The sequence below is a fragment of the Osmerus mordax genome, chromosome 12 (genome assembly GCF_038355195.1).
Source record: "Osmerus mordax isolate fOsmMor3 chromosome 12, fOsmMor3.pri, whole genome shotgun sequence".
NCBI lineage: Eukaryota > Metazoa > Chordata > Actinopteri > Osmeriformes > Osmeridae > Osmerus > Osmerus mordax.
This window is the reverse complement of record NC_090061.1, coordinates 6,003,732-6,029,020: the sequence shown is the minus strand read 5'-3', so window position 1 is coordinate 6,029,020 and position 25,289 is coordinate 6,003,732. Positions and strand designations below refer to the sequence as shown.

The 25,289-nt window shown below is 42.7% G+C and overlaps 2 protein-coding genes across 2 annotated transcripts; both read right to left on the bottom strand.

Moving 5' to 3' along the window:
- Positions 1 to 1,783: 1,783 nt before the first annotated feature.
- smad5 (SMAD family member 5) lies at positions 1,784 to 10,115 on the bottom strand. The gene is made up of 7 exons (XM_067247151.1): positions 9,996 to 10,115; positions 6,824 to 7,860; positions 5,703 to 5,981; positions 4,018 to 4,131; positions 3,495 to 3,716; positions 3,048 to 3,304; positions 1,784 to 2,844 (listed from the first exon to the last, which is right to left on the bottom strand). Exons 2-7 carry the CDS (start codon positions 7,224 to 7,226, stop codon positions 2,701 to 2,703), a joined length of 1,419 nt encoding a protein of 472 aa, XP_067103252.1. The 5' UTR covers positions 7,227 to 7,860; positions 9,996 to 10,115; the 3' UTR covers positions 1,784 to 2,700.
- A 3,129-nt stretch (positions 10,116 to 13,244) lies between these two features.
- Positions 13,245 to 24,297, bottom strand: tgfbi (transforming growth factor, beta-induced). Its single transcript, XM_067247150.1, has 17 exons — positions 24,155 to 24,297; positions 23,833 to 23,931; positions 20,476 to 20,540; positions 20,128 to 20,285; positions 19,789 to 19,953; positions 19,436 to 19,582; positions 19,066 to 19,207; positions 18,652 to 18,864; positions 18,377 to 18,514; positions 18,012 to 18,154; positions 17,034 to 17,170; positions 16,222 to 16,352; positions 15,185 to 15,309; positions 14,782 to 14,884; positions 14,498 to 14,565; positions 14,272 to 14,296; positions 13,245 to 13,899 (listed from the first exon to the last, which is right to left on the bottom strand). Exons 1-17 carry the CDS (start codon positions 24,268 to 24,270, stop codon positions 13,838 to 13,840), a joined length of 2,037 nt encoding a protein of 678 aa, XP_067103251.1. The 5' UTR covers positions 24,271 to 24,297; the 3' UTR covers positions 13,245 to 13,837.
- Positions 24,298 to 25,289: the final 992 nt, after the last annotated feature.

Below are 25,289 nucleotides of genomic sequence, written 5' to 3'. Positions count from 1 at the left end.
CGTTAAATCCAATTCAACCAACGCAATCGCTACAGTACCAAGACGAACACAGCAGTAGCCTAGTACTGTACCGTAGTAGTACAATTTACCGGGGCAGCTTCTCAACACAGGGCTATATCGCATTTTGCGTTGTTACTGACAATGATCGCTACCAGTGAGCTTTTTATGAATGAGCAATTTTCCACTAAATAAATGTCAAGCTTATTTACGTTTTGGGGGGCATATTTTCAGTTAGCAGATGGTACCGTTTGAATTGCGATTCCATCTTCTACTGCCGGGTAACGTCGTAGAATAATCTTCAAAGGGGTTGTTTATTCATGAATGAATGCAATATGAGTAGGCTAAATGCCTGAAAATATCATGAGAAGAGAAAAACTTAAAATGACGTTTAAATCATAGAGATTAGGTCAATTTTTACACCGGTCTGCAATAATGTCACGAAAACACGCGTGACTACCTTTGGCAGAACATTCGTTTGGCATCTGTTAACTTGGGGGATAGCTAGGCTAACTATAGCTTTACTGCAAGGCAGCTGCAGAAACGCCACAAACAAAGAGGCCAGGGTGATAAATATTTACTCATTTTACTTTGTGATATGACACACAATTGTGATGTGTAATGTACAATATAAGCTGATATTATTAAGGAAGTACATCTACTTTCGGAAACAGTAGTCTACTATTTCACTGACATATTAGCATCATGACATTAGCCTGTGTTGCCCGGGCAACACATACTACAGTGGTCTATGATGTATCTGTTTTCAATCGTTAAAATAAACATTCCTCACATATACATTTTCGTTGTAGGATTTATTCTGACATTAGTAAACGATTTGTTGGTGAAATTACCATTACCTGTGGTTTCAAACCAGTGTAGCTCACTGCAACGCTGTAGCCTACTGTACCCGAGACACTAGTGTGAGTAGCTAACAACAACTCCTCAGCTGTTTAAGTCAAACGGCAACAGAACATGTTCGGCACTCCCCTTACTCAAAAGTCTTTCAGTAGGGAAACTATCTGACTACTAACCTGAACTTCATTGCCACAGCCTAAACTTTGTCGATCTGTTCATGAAAATAATTAATTTCAGCCTAAACCGTACAACGGAACGTTTAATCGAATTCAACCAACGCAATCGCTATCAAGACGAACACAGCAGTAGTCTACTAGTAGTACTGTACTGTAGTAGTAGAATTTACCGGGGCAGCTTCTCCACACAGGGCTATATCGCATTTTGAGTTGTTACTGACAATGATCGCTACCAGTGAGCTTTTTATGAATGAGCTATTTTCCACTAAATAAATGTCAAGCTTATTTACGTTTTTGGGGGCATATTTTCAGTTAGCAGATGGTACTGTTTGAATCGCGATTCTATCTTCTGCCGGTAAAGTCGTAGAATAATCTTCAAAGGGGGTTCTTTATTAATGAATGAATGCAATATGAGTAGGCTAAATGCCTGAAAATATCACGAGAAGGGACAACTTAAAAGGACGTTTAAGTCATAGAGATTAGGTCCATTTGTACACCGGTCTGCCAAATGTATTCGTTTTGATTCAGCCTGTCAGCTGCCTCTTGCAGGGGAAATGAGAAGACGTCATATTTCATTCTACACTTCACTCGTATTTTGAGTTGTAAATGAGCAGCAAAAAAAAGATGCTTTTAAATCTATGTAATCTTTATAAATAATAAGTAGGCCCGATGCATTTTTATATAAAATATACAGACCCCTGTGCAACCGACGCAAGCAAGCACACCCTACAATTTCCCCAGAAATTGTATCCTCTCTAGTTTCATTGTGCTAGTGATAATATAGATCATCATAATGCCACGGTACCCAATCAAAACTTACCTTACATTAAAAAAAATCCATGTGTGCAACAACGTTGTTAATAAAGCGAGTTAAAGCCTACAAAAAATCTCACTTTAATGTAGTAGGACAAAAACTGGACGTCGATTTTTAATTATAATACAAATGCGTACTTCTTTTGAAAAAAATGTCACTGAAGTTTTTTTCTTAGCTTACCAGCTGTTTGAAACATTCAGTAATTGCTCTCCCATATCAAAGTTAATAGTTAGACATACTTTATTTAAAAGGCAGTAACTCAAGAGTTTTGTTACTAGCAATAGAAACTATAAAAAGGAAACATTTAGGAGATTTGAGTCTGGTAAACATATAATGGCAGCTATACTTTATGTAAATATCTGGCATTAGACAAACCTTAGGGAGGGGCTGACACGTTCAGATTAATTGCATGTTGTTTGACTGATGTAAGATTGAGTAGTGAGCGATACACAATTAATGTTTCTTTCAAAAAACTAAACATATAGAAAGTTAAAATCATTCAAAAACGATGGAAACATTTTTTTATGCAAAATCAGAACATTTTCAGGTACATGCTTTCCAGTCTACTCTCATTCAATGCAGAAGTTGGTAGCTAGTGTGTGAGCAGTAGTGTGTCCATGTCATGCTGCTCCTTTCTATTCGCTTGCAGCCCCAGTTTCTTTCACAACATAATTCTGCTGATGCTCTAGGGTTCAGGAGCCCTTCTACAGTCAGCATGTAAACAGTTTGGCCTTTAAGACCTCCTTTTCTCATAGAACATTGCAAAATAAAAAAGTATCAATAAAAAAAAAAAAAAGAGAAGAGTACAAGAACCCCCTATTGAACCCCCTCCCTTTCCCTGTGTAGGAGCCATCATTAGGACACAGAGGAGATTGGATTGAGGGGAGAGCCCATCTGTGTCAGCACTTTGTCTAGCCACTGGAGTGGGCCATGCAGGTGCACCTCTATCCAGCAGGGGGTGCTAGTCACATCCTGTCGGTGATACTCTGCTCCCCAACCCTGTGGAGAACGGAGAAAATAAGACCATTGATACAGGAAACCCCTGAACGTTTGGCAGAGGACAAGAACGTCAAATAAATCCAAAGTAATTAGTCAAGGTTCGATAACTTCCTTAAACAACATAAAGAGCATTAATGGTTCAACTCTGATCATTGCCAAAAAAAAAGCATCAAAGGGTTCAAGCCGCCAACTCCCTCCAGTACCTTGACAAAACTCATTCGGATGGTACACATCTTGGTGAGCTCGTAGACGGCCTCGAAGCCGTGGTTGACGGACTGGGCCAGCAGCTGGGCGAACTCCTGGTTGTTGAAGATCTTGAGGCTGCAGCCGCTGGGGATCTTGCACACGGTAGTGGGGTGGAAGCCGTGGTGGTAGTTGCAGTTGCGGCTCTGGACGAAGATGCTGGTGTCGCTCAAGCACTCTGCGTACACCTCCCCACCCACGTAGTACAGGTGGACCCCTGCAGAGGAGGACGGAAGACACGCATGTGCACGCTTTAGCCACCTCCCTCTATTTCATCCACAAATCACATTTGGCTTTGCCGACTCATTCCATGTTCCCTAACCTCGCACTTATTGACGAATCTGGCTTCTCTAACCTTGGGAGCTAGACATTAGTTCAAGTTTGCATTTGATTGCATCATCCTCTACCTTTGCCGATGTGCCGGCGTGTGTTCTCGATGGTGGAGTTGCGGTTGACGTTGGAGAGCAGGCCCAGGCAGAAGCGGTTCTTGTTGTTGGAGGGGTCGGTGAAGCCGTCCACCAGGACGCTGGTGGAGGAGGCATGGTAGGCTTCGCCCACCCGGTTGTTCAGCTCGTAGTAGACAATGGAGCACCAGTGGCTGGGCTCCTCGTACTCCACCGGCTGAACATCTGGAGAGACAGAGATGAAGCGAGGCCGAGGGGGAAGGAAAGACCACCGGGTTAAGCACAGCTCTGTTCAGTGGAACGGGTGCATAGATTATTGACCCGCAGAGAAAAACAAAGCGTGCACATAGAACGCCCCTCATTGGCCGAGCGTATAAAATCAACAAGGGTTTCGTTTATTTTCATACATTTTGGATGAGGCAGAACTTTCTTTTAAAAGTTGATGTTTGGGTTCTATAGCCTCAACAACATTTCTGCTTTTCCTTCATGTGACTTGCAGGAAGACACTTGCTTTGGGGTGCCTTACCTCCTCTGGGCATGTTCTGAGGCACCACCATGCTGCTTCCGGTCTCCATGGACTGAGAGCCTTCCTGGCCAATCTGCTCATCAGGGGGCCTGTAGGCCGGGGGTGGGGTGTCAGCTGGGGGAAGGTGTGGGAGGGGGAAGGGACACACACACACACACACAACAAAAGGAACAGTTAGAGGAGACCAGCTGCTGCTGATGACAAATGGCTGCACAGGCGCATACACACACACATACTCTTCTTTGCCTGTGGAGGAGTCAGACCCCCCATCACAAGATCTTTTCCCGGAAACAGGGTCCACTGTCATGTCTTACACTTCCCCCCCAAAATTATACACAGCCCAGGCAGACTTGCATAACAACTAAAGCCCCTTGAAGCAAGTTTACTGATTTGATTTGAGTCTCAGCAACAGTCTGAAATTGTTGTCACATTATGACTGAGTGAGTCAAGATAGGGAAAGAATGAAAAGAAATCCTGCTTAGAGTATTACCCTACCCTTAAAAAGGGGCACTTTACTTAGATTATTATAAACTATATAGCATTACTTGCAGTAAAAAAATTTTTTTATAATGCACAAGTCAGAGAATGTTTGAGGAGGAGGAAGCTCTACTGGGGTTAATGGATGTTTATATTGATTGAATATTCAGCTGTACTTTTGCCACAACCACTTACCCTTGAAGAGCCATTTGCCCTGTTTATTGTCATATGTAATAATCTAAGCAAAATTTCTGTATGTATTGTGATAGTGATGTAGTTTGTGATGTAGTTACATATACACAAATACTTTATAGTAATTGATTATGTACCCTAAGAAATACAATAAAAAATAGACAGGCTGGAGGGTTTTCTACTGTCTGTATCAATCAACAAACAGGCCATTTATCTTTCCTCCTGTTACCCCATTGATGAACCCTTCAGAAATACACACCAGTGTTGCATGGATCAACCCTAAAATCAATGATGGGGCCAATTGAGCACAATAAAATACAAATAAAAACACTGCATACTGCATCTAATCTGCATCCCCCCCCTACCACCACCAATACCCATCAACTTCATTATGCCTGACTGGCTGCAGTCCATGGACTGGAAGTGTAGCGTGCATCAGCAGATCCGGAGCTTCTGCAGAATGGAGGCCCCGGGCCTGTGCCCAGCTCATGGTAACAGCCCACGTACGCGTGCACAAGCTCTCCACAGACTCACCCCAGACGGGGTGTGGGCCTGGTTCAGTCACCCTGGCTTTGGGTGCTCTGCTTGGTCGGCATTTGCATTGTTCTGTCAGGGACCTGCTTTAAATGGCCAACCGTCGTAACTTAATCGGATTTTCATTGAAATGTAATCAAACCGAGTGTTCTGAGAATTAGTTGATTCCTGTCCCAACTCCAATGCATGGGCCTGTTTACTTTTCAGGAAAACATGGAGTGTTTGACATACTCAACATGGCAGAACAAAAGAGACAACCCTGTTAGATGCCACTCAGCAGAGATTTTAAAGAGCACAACGTTTCTAAAGCCTAACCACTCCCTGTGTGTGATAAAGATGTCACTGTTATTCACGCATTCAACCAGATTCTTGAACTTAAATGACCGGAGTGTGCAGTATATCAATGAAACGCCTGTGTGTGCAACAGCTTTACAGAGAGTGAGCTGAAGGCAGAATTTGGTGTCAACCTCCCGAGTGTCTACCTGGCAGCTGGAAGGGGCTGGAAGGGCCCGAGCTGGCGGGGGAGTTGGGGTAGGTGCCGCTGCTGGCCGGCGAGGGGGGGTAGGGCGAGTTGGGCGAAATGGGAAAGGAGGAGCCTCCGCTACCGCCTCCGTTGCCACCGCTGTGCTGCTGGAAGGACTCTGGGAAGGTGGCGTTGAGGGGCATGTGCGGCTCGTTGTGGGTGAGGTTCCGGAACTGGACCAGCAGGCTGTGCTGGGGGTTGAACTCGCTGTGCCGGGGCACCAGGACCGGGGGGAGGACTGGAGAGTTAGAGGGAAGGAAGAGAATGAGGGGGAAGAAGAAGAAAACAGCAATAGAGAAATGTGAAGGTTCGGTGTGCTTACATGTTGGACATACTGGACAATAACTACAGCCTGTCATACACAATCCATAGGATGGGGGCTACGACTCTACGCAGGCTAAATACACAAATCCACGAATTAGTTCTAGTCAGTGAATAAAAATAAGGGCCAATCTGAAAGTAGAGGTCCTTCGGCAACATTCCAAGAGAACTATATCATTGACTTTGTTGTGCACATACTGTCCTCAGGGCTTCAAGGCCATTTATTCAAAACAAAATAGTTGAGGGCAAGAAGTGTTTTCTGCCTCCTCAGCTGAGTGACATGTGATATCTGGCCTTGGACTGTTCCTTTGGAGACGACCATCAACATGTCAGTCAGATGCAAGGTCAGTAAGGCCTTCCAGTAGGACATCTCTAGAGTTGGGCTTTTAGTTCGGCTAACTCCTAGCACAATATCCCACTGACATCTCTGAAACCAGTAATCTAATAGAATTTCAGTATTGATTCTCCACGTAATGGAGGAGATTCAATAAACTAATGCTGCCGGTCTAATGAGGAGCTTTGCTTAAGAGAACATTAGCTTCAAGAGCTAGCTAGCGCATGTTTACATTGAATCATGGCAAGCTAATGCAACATTTCTACTGGTTTTGAACCAATTTGACACAATTGGCAACACCAGCTCATATACATTTGTGGGACTTGAAATATTAACTTTAGCAACTTGGGGCCCATGGCGAAATCTACATTTGAGTTTTAATATTCCCTTTAAACATATCATTCGTGTACTCTGTGGCTACCTACCCGGACTCTCCACCCGCGTGTAGTGGTAGGGGTTTATGCAGACTTCCTTCTGCTTAGAGCCGAAGGGGTATTCGCAGACCTCCAGGGGCTTGAGCTCGTGGTGGGACTGCAGGTCGGGCCAGCGCCACACCCTGCAGTAGATGACGTGGGGCAGCCCTTTCCTGTGAGACACCTGGAGCCTCCCGTCCAGAGAGCGTGGGATGGTCACACACTTGCTGGGCTGCCCAGGGCTGCTGAGGGCCTTCTCCAGGTCCTCCATGGCCCCCTTCTTCTTCTTCAGCTTCTTGACCAGGGCGTCCACCGCCTTCTCAGCCCACTTCTCCTCCTCGTCCCCCTGTTTCCAGCCCAGCAGGCGCTTGACGGCCGGGCTGGTGAAGGAGAACAGGCTGGACATGGAGGTCATGGTGGAGGAGGTGGGGGGGGGGGGGAGAGGATGCGGACAGGAGGGATGCACCTGGATGGGTATGGGAGGCGGGGTTCTCCTTGAACCGCTGTCAACAGGGTGGAGGATGGTGTGTGTGTGGTCAACGGTCAATAGGGTGTGTGAGTGTGTGTGAGTGGGGGGGTGGAGGTAGAGAGGAGGCTATAGCCTTGTACAGCCAATGACAGGAAGTTTGAGGCAGGATGCAGCTGCACAGCGCTCAGGAAGGGCCCTCAGCGAGGTGGACGTAGCTGGGTCAGCGCCACAGAGGGGGTTGGGGGGTGTGGGGGGGTGGGGGGGGTGCAGGAGCTAGCCAGCCACAAACCTGGGAAGGGGAGGGAAGGGGTGGGAGCAGATGGGGAGAGGGGGGGACGGGGGACGGGTTGAGATCAGGACGTCGCCGTCTTCCAAGATGCTTGGATGCAGCTCGTGGAGTGAAAGCTGCAGCCGGAGGTCCCGACGCGTAGCCTCAATGGAGGATGGGAGAGAGAAGCGCTTTGCTATTCAAACTCCTTTTTGGTTTTCTGTCGCTTGTTTGTATCTCTCACCAGCCTGTGGCCCCTGGCCCATGCCAAGCTACGGGGAAAAGCCAGTCCCAGAGGTTGCAGGCAGAAACCTGGAGAGACAGAAAAAGCAGTTGCTCGGTCAGAAACCTTTCTTGCACAGTAGGCTATACAAGTATCCTAGATAGGCAGCCTTTAGATGCCTATCACTAAATGACTAGTCACTAAATGACTAAATGTATCACTTGCTGACATTACTACATTTATATACTCTACATTTTTACATTCCTACAGGCAGCCCAAGATAGCCCTAGACAGCAAGCTGAATATCGTTTCACATCTGTCTGACATGTCCCTTCCCCTCCCAGTTCTCCGAGAGCTAGACAGTCAAACAAAACAATCGGGCGCAGGCTTTCTAAAATATGGTCCAACCGACAGGCAGAAACGGACAGAAAACCTAGAGAGAGACAGACGGGCTAGAGGCAAACTGACAGACAAACCATCTGACGGCCAAGACAGCCAGGCATGAAGACAGGCAGGCAGTCAGGCACACACAAACAAGCAGACGTGCAGTCACACGGTCAGTCAGACAGGCAGTCTGTAGTTGGCTGCAGCTGTTGGAGGACTTGTGAAGCAGACAGCCAGGGCAGAGAGGATGTGAGGGCTGCCGAGGGCCGTTTCCTCCCTCGCACTCCCCGTCCTTGTCCCTCCCTCCCTCCACGCCACACAGCTGTCCAGCTTCACCGTTCTCCCACTTTCACGCCTCATTGTTAGAAATAGGACACATAAAAAAAAAGACTACATGGAAACCTCTGGAAAAAAGTATGGGCCGGTCTAAATATCTGACCGCAAAGTGCTAGGGCTGGAACTCGAAAAAGAAGGGACAGACATCAATTGTTACTTCCATTGCTGCTGTGAAACAATGAGACATTCAAGATGTGGAAGTTCACTAGTGTAAGTGTGCGAGTTAGTCTTGTTAGCTCACAGTTCAGTGACACCGTTACCAGCCAAAACTGTGAAAAAACTGACACAGAAGCAGATTCTTTCCCTACAAAGATCAAGGGAGATTTGACTCATGTTGGCTGACACACATGGACAAACACACACACACCAAGGGTGGAGCTGACAGTAGTTACTCTTCCGCCAGTTGTTTCCCACCACAAAGACACCCCATCCTAAACCAGTGTACTACTTTTAGATGCTTTGGAGTAGACAAAACAGGCGTCCTTATGCCAGAATGATGTACATCCAAGTCATGTTACTGGGGAAGGATGCGTTATGTACCCTATGCTATCCCTGCTCGTTATGGCTAATGCATGGGACAAAGCACAATGCTGTTGAAGACATAATGGTGGAAATCTTATGCTTTAACATGTCCTGTTCGTCAAAACAGGCAGACAGACAAAAGAAGATTCCAGTGACTAAGCACGGAACAGTGTACACACGAGTCTCCCCAGTCCCCGAAGAAAGGGATAGTCAAGGGATATTGCTTAATTAACAAACACCCACTCGGTCGTACTGGTATTCTTGCATCACACATTGTGCATGGCAAATAGAAAATGACTCAAATGTTGAAACACCACACTCCGGGATTGTAGACCTGAAACTTGCTTTTCCAATAAGCAAGTTGCTACACTTAACTTTGATATTATCATGTTTCCCTTCCACAATTCCATTGGCATTTCCAAAGTACTTGACCCAACAATTGATTTAGAATGAGGAATTAGAATCTAATTCGCAAACTTTTTTTAAAGCCATGTCTCTAACGTGGATATGAACCAGCTAGCTAACGTTAGCTTTTCAGGACGACTTAACCTTAACGGCTCAATCTTACTTCAATGATGAGTACTAGTAGGTTAGACACATTACATGCTAATTAGCACGCTAGCTAACATGTAGCTACCTGCAAAACTAGCTACCTAAACTCGAATTTCAAACGAAGACTTTTTTCTACCAAGAAACCCCTTTTCGGACACTTAAAGTTGAAATTACCCGAGTTTAAAGTTTTTATTTTACCAGCTTGGAAACTTAGCTGGCTGGCTACCCCGTTACTGCACTATTCCACAGAAAAAATAACTTTTGTATCACTTCTCTAGCTAGCACTCATCTAGCTAGCGCTAGCTAGAGCCTAGCCAGTTACACCCCACCCCCTCTGGAAAAGTATCCAAGTAAAACTGATCAAAATGAAGCTAGTAATTGTGTGCCCATTGATCTTACCTATCGGACAATCTATGAATAAATTGCATACCTTTGAAGATTTGAAGCAAGCCGAAAGCTTCCTTATTCCCCTTCTATAGTTAGCTCAGGCAAGAAACTGTTTTTTCATTTTCCTTTTTTCAATGTCTTTCCCCACTCTCCCGATTCCCATGTTCTAGCTGGCGTCAAGAAGACTGGAGAGGCGGAACGCATATCCCTCCGCTAAATTGTAAATTTGTAATGAATAACTCCCTAGTTAATCTAATTCCAAAATAATTGGCTTGAAACTGGTATTCAAATGTCCATTCATTTATACACTTATCACTATGATTTTTTTTTTTTGAATCAATGGTTGTAAATATGATACGAACATATAGCCTAGTGGAGCCCACTGATATAAACACGCAAGGCTGCGGATTAGTAGGCTACGGAACAACTACAGCACATCTCAAATAAAATGTCGTGGATGGCATTACCATGTTCACGTTCACTGCATTTACGTAGATGGATGCAATGTAACTTACTTCTTAAATCACTCAAGTGTTACTGTGTTACAACTTTTGAGTCTAGGGTAGTGCTACGGCTGGGGGACGTCACACAAGTTGGCTCCAGTATGTCTGGAGTGCGCTTCACGAAAGTGGCGACCAATTGGAAACCGCTCACACTGAGAGCAGTTTCTTTATCTCTCATTCCTTCTCAAATAAAATTACGTTTGTCCCTCTTGCTGCTAAATTTGAAGATATTCAAAAGGCATCCGTGCGGTATTGAATCTCTTTTTTTATTTGTATTAAAAAAAAAATTACAAATTGAGATGTCTGTGTGAAATTATGTAGGATCAAACGCCAGGTGATCCTCTGCCAAAATATACACGATTGTGACATTATTTGCATTAAAATTGAAGTTAAATGGTATGCATATTTAGTCTTTGAATTCTTAGAGGTTTGACTGGAAATTAGCCTTTAAATGTAGGCATCTATTACAGTGCAAATGAGATAGGCCAGCAGTGGGCAGCCTGTACCTTAGCATGAGAGCCTTCTCCTCCTTTCATAGAGGCGCTTGTACAGCAAGTAGTAATTCAAAGGACATTCAAGTTAAAATAAAACAATTCTTCATCATATCAGATTGAAACATCTGATATGAAGGTATGTGTGTGAAAGATGAAGGCATTTGAAAGACAGTATACAAATATTATCTGCACTCTATGCGATCCTTGGCGACTAATGAAGTCTAAAGAATACTAAGTAGTTGAGTCCCTTACTTGAGTGAGGCTGTAGGGCTATGTAGGCTACAAGCTCAGTTGCTACTAGTGGTGGTAATCTAGCACTTTGAAGAGATACCATTAGTTACACTGATATAGCACCATCAGAGGTGAGTGTTTTAAAGTTATGTTAAGGGGGGGGGGGTGCTGGTCGCTGGTGGTGTATTGCATGCCGCACTATCTGATCAAAATGACAGTTCTCTCTACAGTCAGAGGTCGACCCAGAGAAACACAAATATCCGAGGAGACAAAATCCCAGACAATTTTGGAATGCCTGCCGGACGCATTTTTTAGGTCTCGAAAAGAGGACATGTCCGGATAAAAGAGGACGTCTGGTCACCCTAATGTTGAGCAACAACTAGTCTCTGACATCACTTTGTCTGGTCACAAAACTCCCCTCATCTTGGGTGTTCTGTGGCTGAAATAAGTGGGCCATTGTGGGTCAGGCCACCACTTGTTAATAGACCATAGCAGAGGCCAACAGATGTAGCCCAGGTCATGTATGTTGTGGACTTGGGGGCCTTCCGTTTAGAGCTTTAACATCTGCTTGGATCAGTCAGTAGGGGAGGAAGGATTACTTGCAGAACAAAACCTCCCAAGATTCCCAGCAAATGCTAGAAACAAATGTATAGTGAGAGAATTAGTATTATTATGATTCATTTGATTTCAAAGTGATTACGGAAGAACCTATTAGAGCTGCTCTTTCTGGTAGTTTACCCATTTAGTTTTTGTAAAAAAAAAAATATATCAAAGATTGCCACATGTTTTGAAGTACAATATGTGGTGAAACAAATATGTCTGAGATTATTGGTTTCATGTTCTAAAAGGAGTACAAATATTTAAAGCAGTAACATACAGATGCATGCAGTATGCACATGTAGACTAATAGGAGAAAAAATGAATAGTTAAATTCAAACAATAGACAGAAGAAGATTAAAACACAACAGAAATCAAATAATCTTAGATGTACCATGGTTGAAGCTCAAGTAGGACTTTCAACCTCCAGGGACAACTGCATGTCTAGGAATACGTCTCACTCACTTTGTTTAAATTTTGAATTCAATGACCTAACATGATGTCATTGCAGATTTGTATTAACAATATGTTTCGGTACATTGTGTCCGCTGGTTCACAAAAATATAAACTATATTTAACCGTCTCTGGCAGTGCACATTCTTCCTTATGAATTTGTAAAGAGCTCTTAAACTCCTAACTATACACAAACTAATTTCTGAGGCCTTCTGTTCAGCTGTTACCTTGAGAAACACATGCTTTGAAAAAACCTCAACCTAAATTACAGCTGAGGGAATTCCATGCTCTAGTGAACACAATGACCTTTGCTTGCTTGATAATTGTGTGTTCATTTGTGTTTTGTTTTTTATTACAATATTTAGACTTGCTAAACGTTTTTTTGGCATCCAGTCAGCAGTGACTACGAGTCTAACCACCACTCTCAAGTGGTGCCCCCCCCCCCCACCCTCCTGTCCCCTGTGGCTCAAACAGTTTGCCAGTGTCTGGGCAGGAGTGTAAAACACTTTTGGAATGTTTCATTCAATGTTCCAAATCGCTCGTTGCAAGGGCTGCCAACTAATAGCCGGCTACTGCATCCATATATCTGCCGTTTGGTTTTAATAAAGCTTCCCTTTAAAAGCCCTCCTTCCTGTGGGTTCTCATGGAACATAGTAACTCATATCTGAGGGTCCCCCACTCTGCGTCCTTTCCATAGAACTGTACTTCCCTCCAGACAAAATACACTATAAAGGAACTTCAAAGCTCTTTTTCAAAGTTGAAATAAAATTCAAGCTGAGTTGGTAATGATAGGTATTGGTTTTGGATTCCTTTCTTGATATCTCACGAAAATGTTCTTTTTCTTGTGCCCATTCTCATAATCTAATATATGAGTGACATTCAATGGAAGCTTTCAGAAGGAATCTCTGTAATTTAAACAGGAGCAATAATGTAAATTTTGCATAGACTATGAGATTTCAGCAAAATAGTTCCAGTACCCTTGGCGCGTGACTTATTTCAAACCTGAACTCTATGGCTACAAAATGAAGATTTTATTTAGAAATGTGCAGACATTGATCTTTGGTTCCACAAAAAATATATTGCTACATTATGTTACAAATTGAATGTGTGTGATTTGCATATGAGTAAATTTTCAACAGATTTAACAGTTTAACAAAAATGATGTGAGAACCACTTTTTCTGAAAGTATTCTCCAGTTGCGTGTGTCCAATTTTTTGGGTTACTCCAGCTCATACCATGCAAACATGCTACATGTATATCAAAACAAAACACAGTATACATTTCTGAGAGAATTCTTCTCTGGAATTTTTGATCTTGGCCATAATAAAAATGGCTCTATTTGTTCATTTTTTTGGTTTAAAAAGGATACAGCTATTCAAATCCAAATATTGGCCACTTGTATATGAAAGCAATTGTACAACATATTCCATGAAAATATTTCATTTCTGTTTTCACCTAGTACTGGGTTATGACAAACTAGTTGACAATTTTTGACAAAATCATTAGGTTGATGACCCTTTAAGAGTTCAAGATGAGAACATATTCCATTAACAACAGGAATAATCATCACGTCATTGCAAATGTGTGTGGTCTTAATTTACTGGGCTTTACTGGACGCGAGTCATTGTCCTACTGGAATGACTTTTCATCACCTTCTGGAAAAGGTCATCTGAAAAACAAATTATAACAACATTAGTGGGACAGTTGATGAAATACACAATTCTGGAGTGTAATGTAGCAGACGTGATTTGGAACCCCACTTTTGTGTTGGGGCCCTACCATAAAATTTGTCAAGTAAGGCAAATGTCACCCTTAGACCAAAAACATCTTGATCTACTGGGGTTAACTAGCAGAAGCCTGGAGTGTTATCTCCACTGCAAATATAAAACAGCTACACAATGTACTGGTCTATACATTTGTGTGATAAATGGTCATTCCTTATCCCATATAATGAGTATATTGTATTTAATATGAATGCTAAATCATATTGTTTGACACATGCCTTGTGGGCTGTGAGAAGAATAGATGGTAAAGAACTCACCGTTTTTGAACACCTGGGAGTCGATCTGTAAAAAAAAACAAAAAACAGCTTTCAGTAATACTTAATATACTTGAATTGTAAAAAGAAAACACCTTATTTTCTATGTATTGTGGATCTATCTGCTGTGGTAGATCCACACTTCAAAATGATAGCTCCCTAAGGACAGTAGGATCTAACAACTATATGACGAATGATCTAACTGAAATAAAGGCATAAAGATTCTTACTCTTGAAGCAGAGGCAAGTCTGACTTTGCCAACAGGCCCATCGGCTTGTTCCCTGTCAACCTTCGGTGCTGGATGAAAAATAGATAAAATGAGACAAAGGATTGCAAGACATTGGTATTCTGAGTAACATTATCTATGTCGAAACAAGTCGAAACACTTATATAACAACCTATTAGCACAAAATTTAAGACGTTCTTTGCAGTTGAACCAAATTGAACACTTTGGGCTTGTATAATATAAATCGCAAAATGGATATTTATGTAGAGACAGTCAATTTTCCTTACGCAGGGGCTTGATGATGGATTCAACAGCATGGACGACCCCGTTGGTGGCCATCAGGTCGGCCTGGATGACCGGAACCTTGTTGACGTACACGGTGTAGTTACGCTGACAAAAAATAAAACAAAAAAACATTTCTGTGAGGGTGGTGTGCTTTACAGATGGGAGATCTGTCAATTGCTTCTGACTGAGCAGATGTATAACAATCTATACCAACATTAATATTCAGTGCAAGTGAGGTCCACAGGGACAACAAACTAGAATCACAGACATTTTGAATTGTTAGATTTGTGATTCAGTGACCATAGATATTTGTTTTTTAAACGTTGATACATCAGTTTTATCTATACGGTAGTGACAGTTACGGTTAACAGCTTGTGCTGCCAGGATCAGGAGTTGTTTACCCACCATGCCCAGCTCCAGCTTGTCTCCCTGCAGAGTCTTGACTCTGTTGTGGGACCCCACCCCTCCACTGACCAGGAGCTCCTCTCCAATGTGGTACTTCAAAACTTTGGCCAACTCCTGTTTGTTCCCTGTGTAGTAAAACAGGAAAGTAAGAACCAATATATTGTATTTTAGCAATGTACTCTGGCCTTCTACCAGAATCAAAGTCAGGCTAAGGCAAAGGATGAAGACACAGAGAATGAATCAGTCTGTTGCAATATTGGTTTAACCGTGTGAGGAAAGTACAGTACAACTGGATTCATTTAAAGACAGCTGTTTGGCACTGCCTTATAGCCAAGATTCATTCATGTGTGCATGCCATATTGTAATCATCCACTGAATGTAGGTGGGCTCTCTTAAACTATTTTCTCCTTCAGTTATACTATTTTGAAACCTTGTTAAAAGATTTTCTTGTTAAAGAGGTTGCAGGGTTGTGTCCAAATCAAATAATCGTGGAATTTTGCAATGCAAGGGAGACCGTACCACTAGCACACAAATTGCCTTAATAAATAGAACTGTGTGTGAATCCTATTGTGTTCAGGTACTGGCAAATCCCCTTGTCTAGTTTATGGATCAACATTCTTCGTTTGTATTTCAGAAAAAACATATGATTGTACAGAGATAACACTGAAACATAAACATTGATGGTACATAGTTCTGCTTAACATAGCTCCTGTGTCTGAGGTCTTGTGTAACTACTGTACTGTAGGCTGAGAAGGGGATTTCTGTTCATGTTCACAGTCACGGAAAGAGTACAGAGAGTCCGTGTATATGTGTGTGTCAGAGATGGAGACTTGAGTCGGTGACTTGAGTCAGAGTTTCAGACTGAAAGGTGAGTTTTAGAAAGCGGGCAAACAAAACCTTTTGGTTAAATTAATTCCTGGTGAGTTTTTACTGTAGTATGGAAGACTGAGACTTGAGAGCCAGACAAGATAACGGTTCTAGTGAACATCTATGCTGTCTGTGCTTGGGTGTGTTTGTGTGTACTGTTTCTACATTACCCATGAGTTTGTTGAGGTCTGCCGGTGGCAGGGCGCTGAAGGCTTTGTTGGTGGGAGCGAAGACTGTGTGGGATGCTGGCTGGTTCATCAACTCTGTCAGACCTGCAGTCTGAATGGCACCCACCAGCAGACTGGGAGGGATTCAGTAAATTACGATTTTGAAGAGCAGAATAAAGTAGTTCTAAGAGAAAATAGTCTATTACAATAATGACAGAGAAATGTGTTTCTGAAGTCCTAAAATCAGGTATCTGAATTATATCGAAATGTGAAAGAAAGAAAGAAAGAAAGAAAGAAAGAAAGGAAAAAACGAACAGAGAGGAAAGACTAACAATGAGGTTGGACTGCAGAAGATCATTCCCCTCCATTCAGTCTGCTGAAACGATTACAGAGGTTTAAAGGGACTCTCCCCAAGGTATCAAGCTAACTAACGTCCAGACCTCAAAGAAAAATACAGTACTAAACCCTCTTAATTCGCAGAACTTCTGAAACCTATTTTGTGCATTATGTTGATCAGGGCACTAGTCCTTAATTTTCTTTAGTGGAATGATAGTTATAGACCCTCAGGGTACAGTAACTGTTCAATAGAGCTCCACTGACTTTTGAAAGGCACATTCTCTTGCGTCTATTAAACTTGACATTACAAGGGCTGACATTTATACAACCTTAAATGCATGACCAAACCATTATCCTGTTTTTCTGTATTATTAAGTATACTATTAGTAAGGACCTCACAGGGTTTGGATTTTTAAGTACAATAATTATTGTTCGATTAACTGCAAGAAGACTTGTCTAATAGAGCATTGATCTCTCACCTGAACTGATCATCGGCTTTCAGCACATCCATGACAGTTCCCATGGGAGGAGTCAGAACCTTGTCCACAGTGAACATGGTTGCGAAACGACCAGTCTTATCATGTGCGGCAATGCAGGCATTCTCAATGCACAGATTCTGCAGAATCAGACAAAACAGGCAATATATATGAAAATGACAGTACTCATCAGAAAAGCACTCCAGTGAGTCGAGTATACTTCACGACACAATGACGTGTAGTAGGTGTCAATTCTGGGTCAAACAGTATTTGAAATTCTTTCTGATGTTCACCTTGCCTGAAGTCACAGGTGAACAGTCTTTTAATCTATTTTCATTTCCTTTGTGGTGTATTCCACTATTTCCATTGGAGCAGACAAGCTCCGTTAACCAAGCTTATGCATTTATGAGAGGATTTCGAACCGATTTTGACCTAGGTCGGGTATACCAGTTGCTCCCCCTTCTTTTTCAAACTGATGGCTCACATGCAGTGTCTGGAAAGAGTTACCCATGTTGAAAGGAAATTTCTTGTGGTCTGCAAATTTCATTACTAAGCAGAAATGTGAGAACCCTCACAAACCTTAGTCTACAGTACCACCCAAGAGAACATGGCTGTGAATGGAAGATTAAGAACCAGAGGAATAACGAATACAGTAGAACCAGGGTTCTATGGGAACTATTGTGTTTTCTGGCCTCATGCCTGTTTTTGGAGGGACATTTTTTTTAATTACTGTAGCACTTCAGTTACAGCAAAAACGACTTCAAGTGACATAGATATTACTATGTTACCTATATAAGCTTTGTCTATGTTTATTTAGGCCTTTGTAAGCACATATCTTTGTAATGTTCTAGCACAGTGGTACAATCTACTATCTCTGAGGTACAGTCTAGTGTGTCAGTGTTGTTACAACACTAATCGGTACAATTGAAATAACGAAGTAACTGCTCTTTTCTGTAAATCATGTAATGAGTCCAAACATACATGGCGGTAGACGAAGACTCTTAGCTTGCTTCCTCCCAGGGTCTCCAGCAACTGTCCGTGGTACAGGCTTTTTGAGGAAAGCTGGTTCTTCAGAATATGGTTTGTCATCAGTTTCTTCATTGGGCTAGTCATTGATAAGCTACCTGTTTAACAACAGTAAACATTTTCAATGTTGATAGCGAGGGTGTAAAGTATAAGGTTATGAGTCAAGATTAAAGACGTTATATAAATATATAAATAAAAAAACAACTGGAGGGAGAGAGAGAGAGAGAGAGAGAGAGAGAGAGAGAGAGAGGTAGAAGGCATGTGCAAGTGAATGACATACTGCAAACAAAAAGTGAGTTCAATAAAAAGAGAGACCCGACCTTTGAAAGCCTCATTCTGAGGAGCCAGCATGGTGAGGGCCTCAGAGCCGGTAAGGTGGGAACTGAGACCAGCATCAACAAACAGCTTGGTTGCCGTGGTCACAGCGGATCCCTGGGCAAGCTCCAGCAGGGTCTTGGCTAAAACAAGAGGCAGATGTAATAAATGAAAGGCCGAACATGCCGATATAACCTACCACAATCCTCCTTGGATGTTGGGTAAACCAACCTGAGGTTCCCCGGTTTCCCTTTCTCCATTAAAAAAAGGCACAGCTTACCTGAGTCTGGGATGAGCAACTCGTTGATGTAGTGGATGACTCCGTTTGTGCCCAGCTGATCTTTCTTCTGGACGATGGCCTTGCCATTGAGGGTCATCTCATCTCCCTCGCAGCCAACCTCCAGCATGGTGCCCTGCAGGGTCTCCATTGGGGTCCCTGTCATGATGGCCTCTGAGCATTGCATGTTCTTCAGGATGTGGTAGTTTAGCAAGTCTGAGGGGAGAAAACAAGTCCAACTCCTACATTAAATGTCCATGTTGTCCATCTTTCTTCTCTCTTGAGTATGGTGTCAGACCTAAATGGTGACAGTGTCAGTATAGTGGTGTATGAATCTTAAGCGTGCTTGTATTTTTGTCTGTTGTTCCCACTGTCAAAAGTTCTGTCAGTCTTAGTCAACTTTCTTAAAGAGGTCACCTTTCAGAGCCACCGGGTCTCCCAAGATTCTGTTGAGCATCTCGGGGGGGATCTTCTCAAAGGCCTCGTTGGTGGGAGCAAACACTGTGTAATGACCATCCGACTCGAGCATGGCAGTCAGCCCAGCAGCAGCAATAGCAGTCTGAAACAGACACATAAAACGTGACAAAAAAGGCCACATTATTAGTTCCTTATTACAAATCACAACAGGATGGGTGTGTTGCAATTTCATCTGAAGCGGAAGAGAGTGACCATTAAGAGAGTGAATCATATAACTGCATTACAATTCCTGGATTTTTACCAGTAATCTATAGAATGCTTAAAATGAAGGCCGTACGATAATGAAGGGGATTCACTGTGATTCACGTACACGAAGAGTCTCCAGATCATCGTCCGTGTCGAGGAATGTGTGCACGTTGTTGGTGATGGCTGTGATGACCCGGTCCACCACATGAACAATGCCGTTGGTGGCATGCTGATCGGTCTTTATCAAGCGGGCACAGTTCACTGTGACAATCTGTATCAAGAGAAATATAGATTTGTTTAAAGTCTCATGTTGGGCCATTTAGGCTTTCCATTGTCCACATAGACTTGTTGTTTGCAGCAACATTTAAGGAAGGCAGAAAATAGGTTTATGATTGAACTCAAGTGACACATTCCCTCATTTATAAAGACTGAGCTCCAACAAAAGCGCAAAACGTTGTTGGAACAAATCGGACTCACTCCATTGGGGTAGTGGTGAATGTGGACATTAAAGTCCTGGTACATGGAGGAGAAGGCAGAGCCGTGCTTGAGTTCCTCTGAGGTCAAACGACGGTTGACCATGTGGTAGTGCAGCGCGTTGAGCAACTCAATGTTGACATTGCTCACCAGAGCATCAAGGATTTCCTAGAAAACAGCTATTACAGTTAATCATTACAATCTGACTTGAGCTGTTCCCAGAAGGATAAGAGTGTCTGAGTGTGAGAGAGTGTGATGTGTCTGTTTTTGTGCATGTAGATGTGTGTGTGTGTTTGCATGTGCATGAGTGTATGCGACAACCCCTGATAGTCAGTGACTCACGGTGGGAAGGGCGGCCCAGGCCTCATTGCTGGGGGCAAAGAAGGTGAAGCTACCAGGTCCCTCTATCTCCTCCCTCAGATCGGCCCTGTCAGAGTACATCTGGGTTGTGGCAGCTCCCACCGCGCCCAGGGTGTTGTAGATGTTGGACAGAGGCAAGGCTGGAAGAAACATAAGTATTTTTCTCAACAATGTCGGTTCTTGAGGACATGGTGTGCCATGGATGCCATGAATGATGCTCTTGACTCAGTTGACTAAATAAAAACTATACTTTTCATGTTTCATACAATACCACAAGGAATATTAACGCAACTATTTGCAGTGATGACATTTAACAATTGCATCTCTTACCTGCAGGACAACCTTTTTCTCCTGGGACCTTTTCATAGCCAGGGCAACACTCATAGCTGATCACCCTGTGAACCAAGTAACATAAGTATGAGTTTCAATGTTTCATCCAAAAGCATATTCAAATAGATATGTCCCCCTATCCGACTTAACAATGACTATCCATATCCAAATTTTGATGCAACTGCAGGCTACATAGTTCTCCATTTTGTGCATTTAAAGGATATTTCCACAATAAATCAGAACTGGGCCCAGTCGGTCTCTGAAGGTAATAAAACTCATTTCCTTTGAGAGGGGAGGAATCCACAGACACAGATTTGGCCAAGTGAAACTCCTGAAGGGGGACTATGGGGCCGGTGCTGAAACCCAGGGTCTCGCCAGTAAAAACAAAGCATCCAACTGCCAAGCTAAGGTGTCCACTAAGCTAGCTTATAAAAATGTGAGTCGGAGCGATCTGTCTTCATATAAATAGCAAAAAACAAGCATTTCAACTAAGTGACAAGGATGTTTTTAACTATATTCATTGGCAGGTTCAAGCAGTTTGCTGTCATGAACTAAGGAGAAAAAAGACAGGACACAGGACTATGACACAGGAGTTGTAATATTAAAATAACTCTCTCACCAGTTGCTGCCTAGAAAGGGTAGACTGCTTATTAGCCTTTTTTTGGATACATATAAGTGCAATTCGATTACTTAGCAGAAGGAGTTGATCCATTCCAATCGAATAAATCAAATTTCAACACTGTTCACCCATTGCTGTCAAAAGAAGGGAATGTCTTGTTAATTCATGTGTCTATCCATACACACATGTACATCAACATCCTTAAAGCATCACAGAGCATTATCAAAGTGTGGAAAACTTGTAAAAGAAACAGGGGCTGGCAAAAATATGTAAGCAATCGGCTACTGGTGAAGTCAAAGAGGCGGGTTGTTAGGGTGCTGAAAACATGAGGGACAGTCCTGACTCTCTGAAAGGGGGGAAACCCTGTAAAACTGTGGAGTCTGGCAACCAGACTGAGCTGATTATCAAAACAGATGGTAACCCAACTCCTATTTGTTCCCTACAAGTATAAACAAAGACGGTAGCCATGGATTTCTGACTAAATAAACAGTTGGGGTCACATATTTCAAACACTGTGTGCATTGAACTTCCAAAGAAGCCAGAGCAGAGCTATCTAACAGACGTGCCGGGAAAACATTTGGCTTACGATAAAATCTGCATGTTTAATGGATTTGGATTTCCAACAGATTTAGCATGCTGTTGTTAAATATTTGTTATCTTTCAAGGTATTCTATCACTAACACATTATGTAGTTATTAGGTACAGATGACAAGAGCTGAAACTAAAAACATTCTTATCTCGCAAGGGTCATATTTTGGTATTTTTAGAATAACTTCTGATCATCACACATTTTTTGTGTCTTGTTTGTCTGAAAGTTGAGGGAGGGTCTCGGAAGGGGCAACAGGTTACAGAGATTTTAATGAGTCTCTCCTCACGTGACCTTCGACCTTCCGGCTGCAACCACCACCTCTCTGTGCCCTCCACCCCCTTTCCCCCCTTTCCCGTTCTCTACATCCCACACTCCACATTATGGCTCCCTCACACAAAGACCAGGATTGTTCGCTGTGAAAGCTCAGACACCCCCGGTCTTCAAAAACCTCACTCTGTGACCGTCTGTAAATCTAATAACATTTGAGATGATAAAAGCCTCAGCCCAGTGTTTGCACTAGCCGGTTAGTCCCTTTGAATGTCGGTGTCTGTAGCTCTAAGTGACCCGTGGAAAAACGCTTTGAGTCCACTATGAATGATTTGTGTGTGTTAGGAGGATGTAAGTCACTCAGCATTATCCCCAGAAGCCGTCATTTCCTAGATCTCTCGCCTACAGTGAAGTTGACTTCCTATTTCACTTTCATGAGAATCGCTATGAAAGACACACTGTTGCGAGACCTGTTACTCGCTTGTTTTTCCAAAATTTGAATTTGTATGTAATTCTTCAAATTATATACATATTTTTTATAGCATTCTTCTCGAGACACACACATGCTCAAACGCACACATCTATGGTCTCTCTCACACACAGAGTAAAGGTATGGGCAATTCAGCATAATGCTGTAATGGTCTACACATGGGTTTCCTTACCTTACAGCTCAATCTCAGTGGAATGTTAGAGCGAGTAACTAATAACCCCCCCCCCCCCCCCCCCCCCCCCCCCACAACGTCAATCACACTAGAGCTTCCTCGAGAGGCAGCCTGTCATTGCACTCGCTGTTAAGTCCACAGCAGCTCCCCATGGCTTAAGACAGGCCAGAAAGATTGATGTTAGTAATATGAGTTATCCACTTCCCTTTGCGCCTGCCATGCCATTTAATGCTACCATGACAGATTGATTGAAACACAAGGCCTTCATTATGCTCCCACAGCAGTTGGACATACAATTAAAACGTAACATGTTTAGAGGTTTAGTCAGTCATGAAAAGAGCAGCAAACTAATGATGTTAATTGACGTACAGATTGAATACTTGGAAAATTAAAGATGGAATCCAAGTTATGATTAGAGTTAGTCTCATGATCTTGCATCGTGTCATTGTTTTGCGGAGTTCTTTGCCTTTTGCTGACAAAATAAACTTGGGTTGTTCCAGACCAATTTTCCTGTAGCAGATTTTAAAAAGATGCCTTTATCTTGGATAAATGCTGTTGATGCTCACATTTAAAGCCTGACCATTAAAGTCATTAACACCTTTACAAGACTGCATTTTCCCCACGGGTGCTGTCAATGCTGGCATTCGCTGTTAGAAGCTGAGGAGGGAGTCTGATGGCATTACACATTCTGGCAATACCTAGAGAACAGAACCGCTTTCGCAACAGAGAGGGGAAGGCATCCCCCCCAACAAAAATTCCACTTCAGAAGCTTCTAGAAGTGCTGAGTGAAGTTAATCTGAACAAGATTTTCTATTGGCTACTCCAATCCCCAAATTACTTGAAATAAACCTTGCTGAAAAGCATTTTTACCGCAGTTAGCAATTGTGGTCTGTGACAGAATCCTTTGGGCTACTGTTAAAGTGGAAATAATTCTAGTTATTTAAGTGTCACCTAATCATGCCTAATGCAAGCTGATGTTAAAGCAGTTTTACAGCACTTTTATAAGACTAAACTAGCCTTCACCTTTAAGATGCACCCTACATTTTGAACATTGGTATCTGTATCATGCGCCGGTTATGAGAACAGTTAATAATGCTTGTCTAAATTCTATGTTTTGGACCATGTTCTTTCTATCTATCACAACCACAATCTGCTTGTGGATAGAAGATAAAAAATGCTATTATTGTTTTACAAAACTGCATCATTTTAATTACACTTACGTGGCCTTGCCGCAGACTTTGCGATGGTACCACTGCTTGCAGTTGGTGAAGTACTTCTTGTCGGTCCCCTGAATCTTTTGCATCGCACAAACGTTCGGTCTGAAAATAATCAAGCCAAGCTTCAAATAATCAATTCATCTGTGTCACCTATTGAAAACGATGTAGCTGTAACGTATCATTCCATGTATCATATCAGTATAATTTGATACATGGATACAATATCGTAATTATGTATTTCACGGTACGTTAAAATATACCTTCCCGTTGGGATTCTAAGACGCACAACTTTACGCACAAGTTTTGTCACGTTTTAAAAACTTACCCATGTGGTCGGCCTCTTATTCTACTGTGTTGAACAACTGATTGATAGGGCGATTTTGCAACACAAATCGTTGCAATCAAGGTGAGTGCCAAAGCGAGCAAAGTTAAGTTCTTCATCTTGGCGTTTCCCACTATTCCGCCTCCTTACACGCACAAGACGAGTCCGCGAGTGTTCGGTCCATGAATATATACAGGAGTTACTCTTTGGATATGGGGAGGGGCCTGGCGCGCAAGGCAGACATGCTCCTGTTCAAAAAAATTAATAAATAAAGGGCACTTTCATAAGTGCACTGCCATGATAAATGAAAGCGCACAGATGTAGCCAATCAAGGTGTCATTGGCCAAAACCTATTTTGACAGATCTTGCCATGCACTGACTTTAGAAATATGTCCTCCTGGCATGATACTTGCAAAATATTTACAGCTCTTAAACTTATAGGTGGGAGGGGGGATGCCTAACTGTGCATGCACAAATCAAATAGGCATTTACAAGGATACTATGTGATCTTACTTAACCCTAGATGTGAAGTGATGTAGAGCTCAGCTAACATTTTGTCTGAGTGTAGGAGAGAGGATTGGAACAAGACTGTTGATGAAGTACATAGCCCTGCATGGGATCAGAGTGCCTGTGATAACAGACCTCTTTGTTTCATTGAAGGCATTTGATTGACCCTACGTGCCAAGCAGGACAACACAATCACGGTGTATACTCCAGAATAATATATGATAATTTAATGAATGTATCTTGCAAGAAGAATAAGAGCCAATATCTTCAGACAGTCTAAATGCTCACTCTTTGACCTTAACACAAAGGTTCCTGCCAAATATGAGAAGTCATACTTCTGGGAACAGTGACAACATTTCCATTTCGTTCACACATTTGTCTCTCCCACACATCACCTCTCAATTGAAAAAACGCATTGGTAGTCCATCCAATATGTACAGTATATTAAAGCTGGTTACATTTTACATTTGCATTTTAGTCATTTAGCAGACGCTCTTATCCAGAGCGACTTACAGTAAGTACAGGGACATTCCCCTGAGGCAAGTAGGGTGAAGTGCCTTGCCCAAGGACACAACGTCAGTTGGCTTGACCGGGACTCGAACTGGCAACCTTCGGATTACTAGCCCGATTC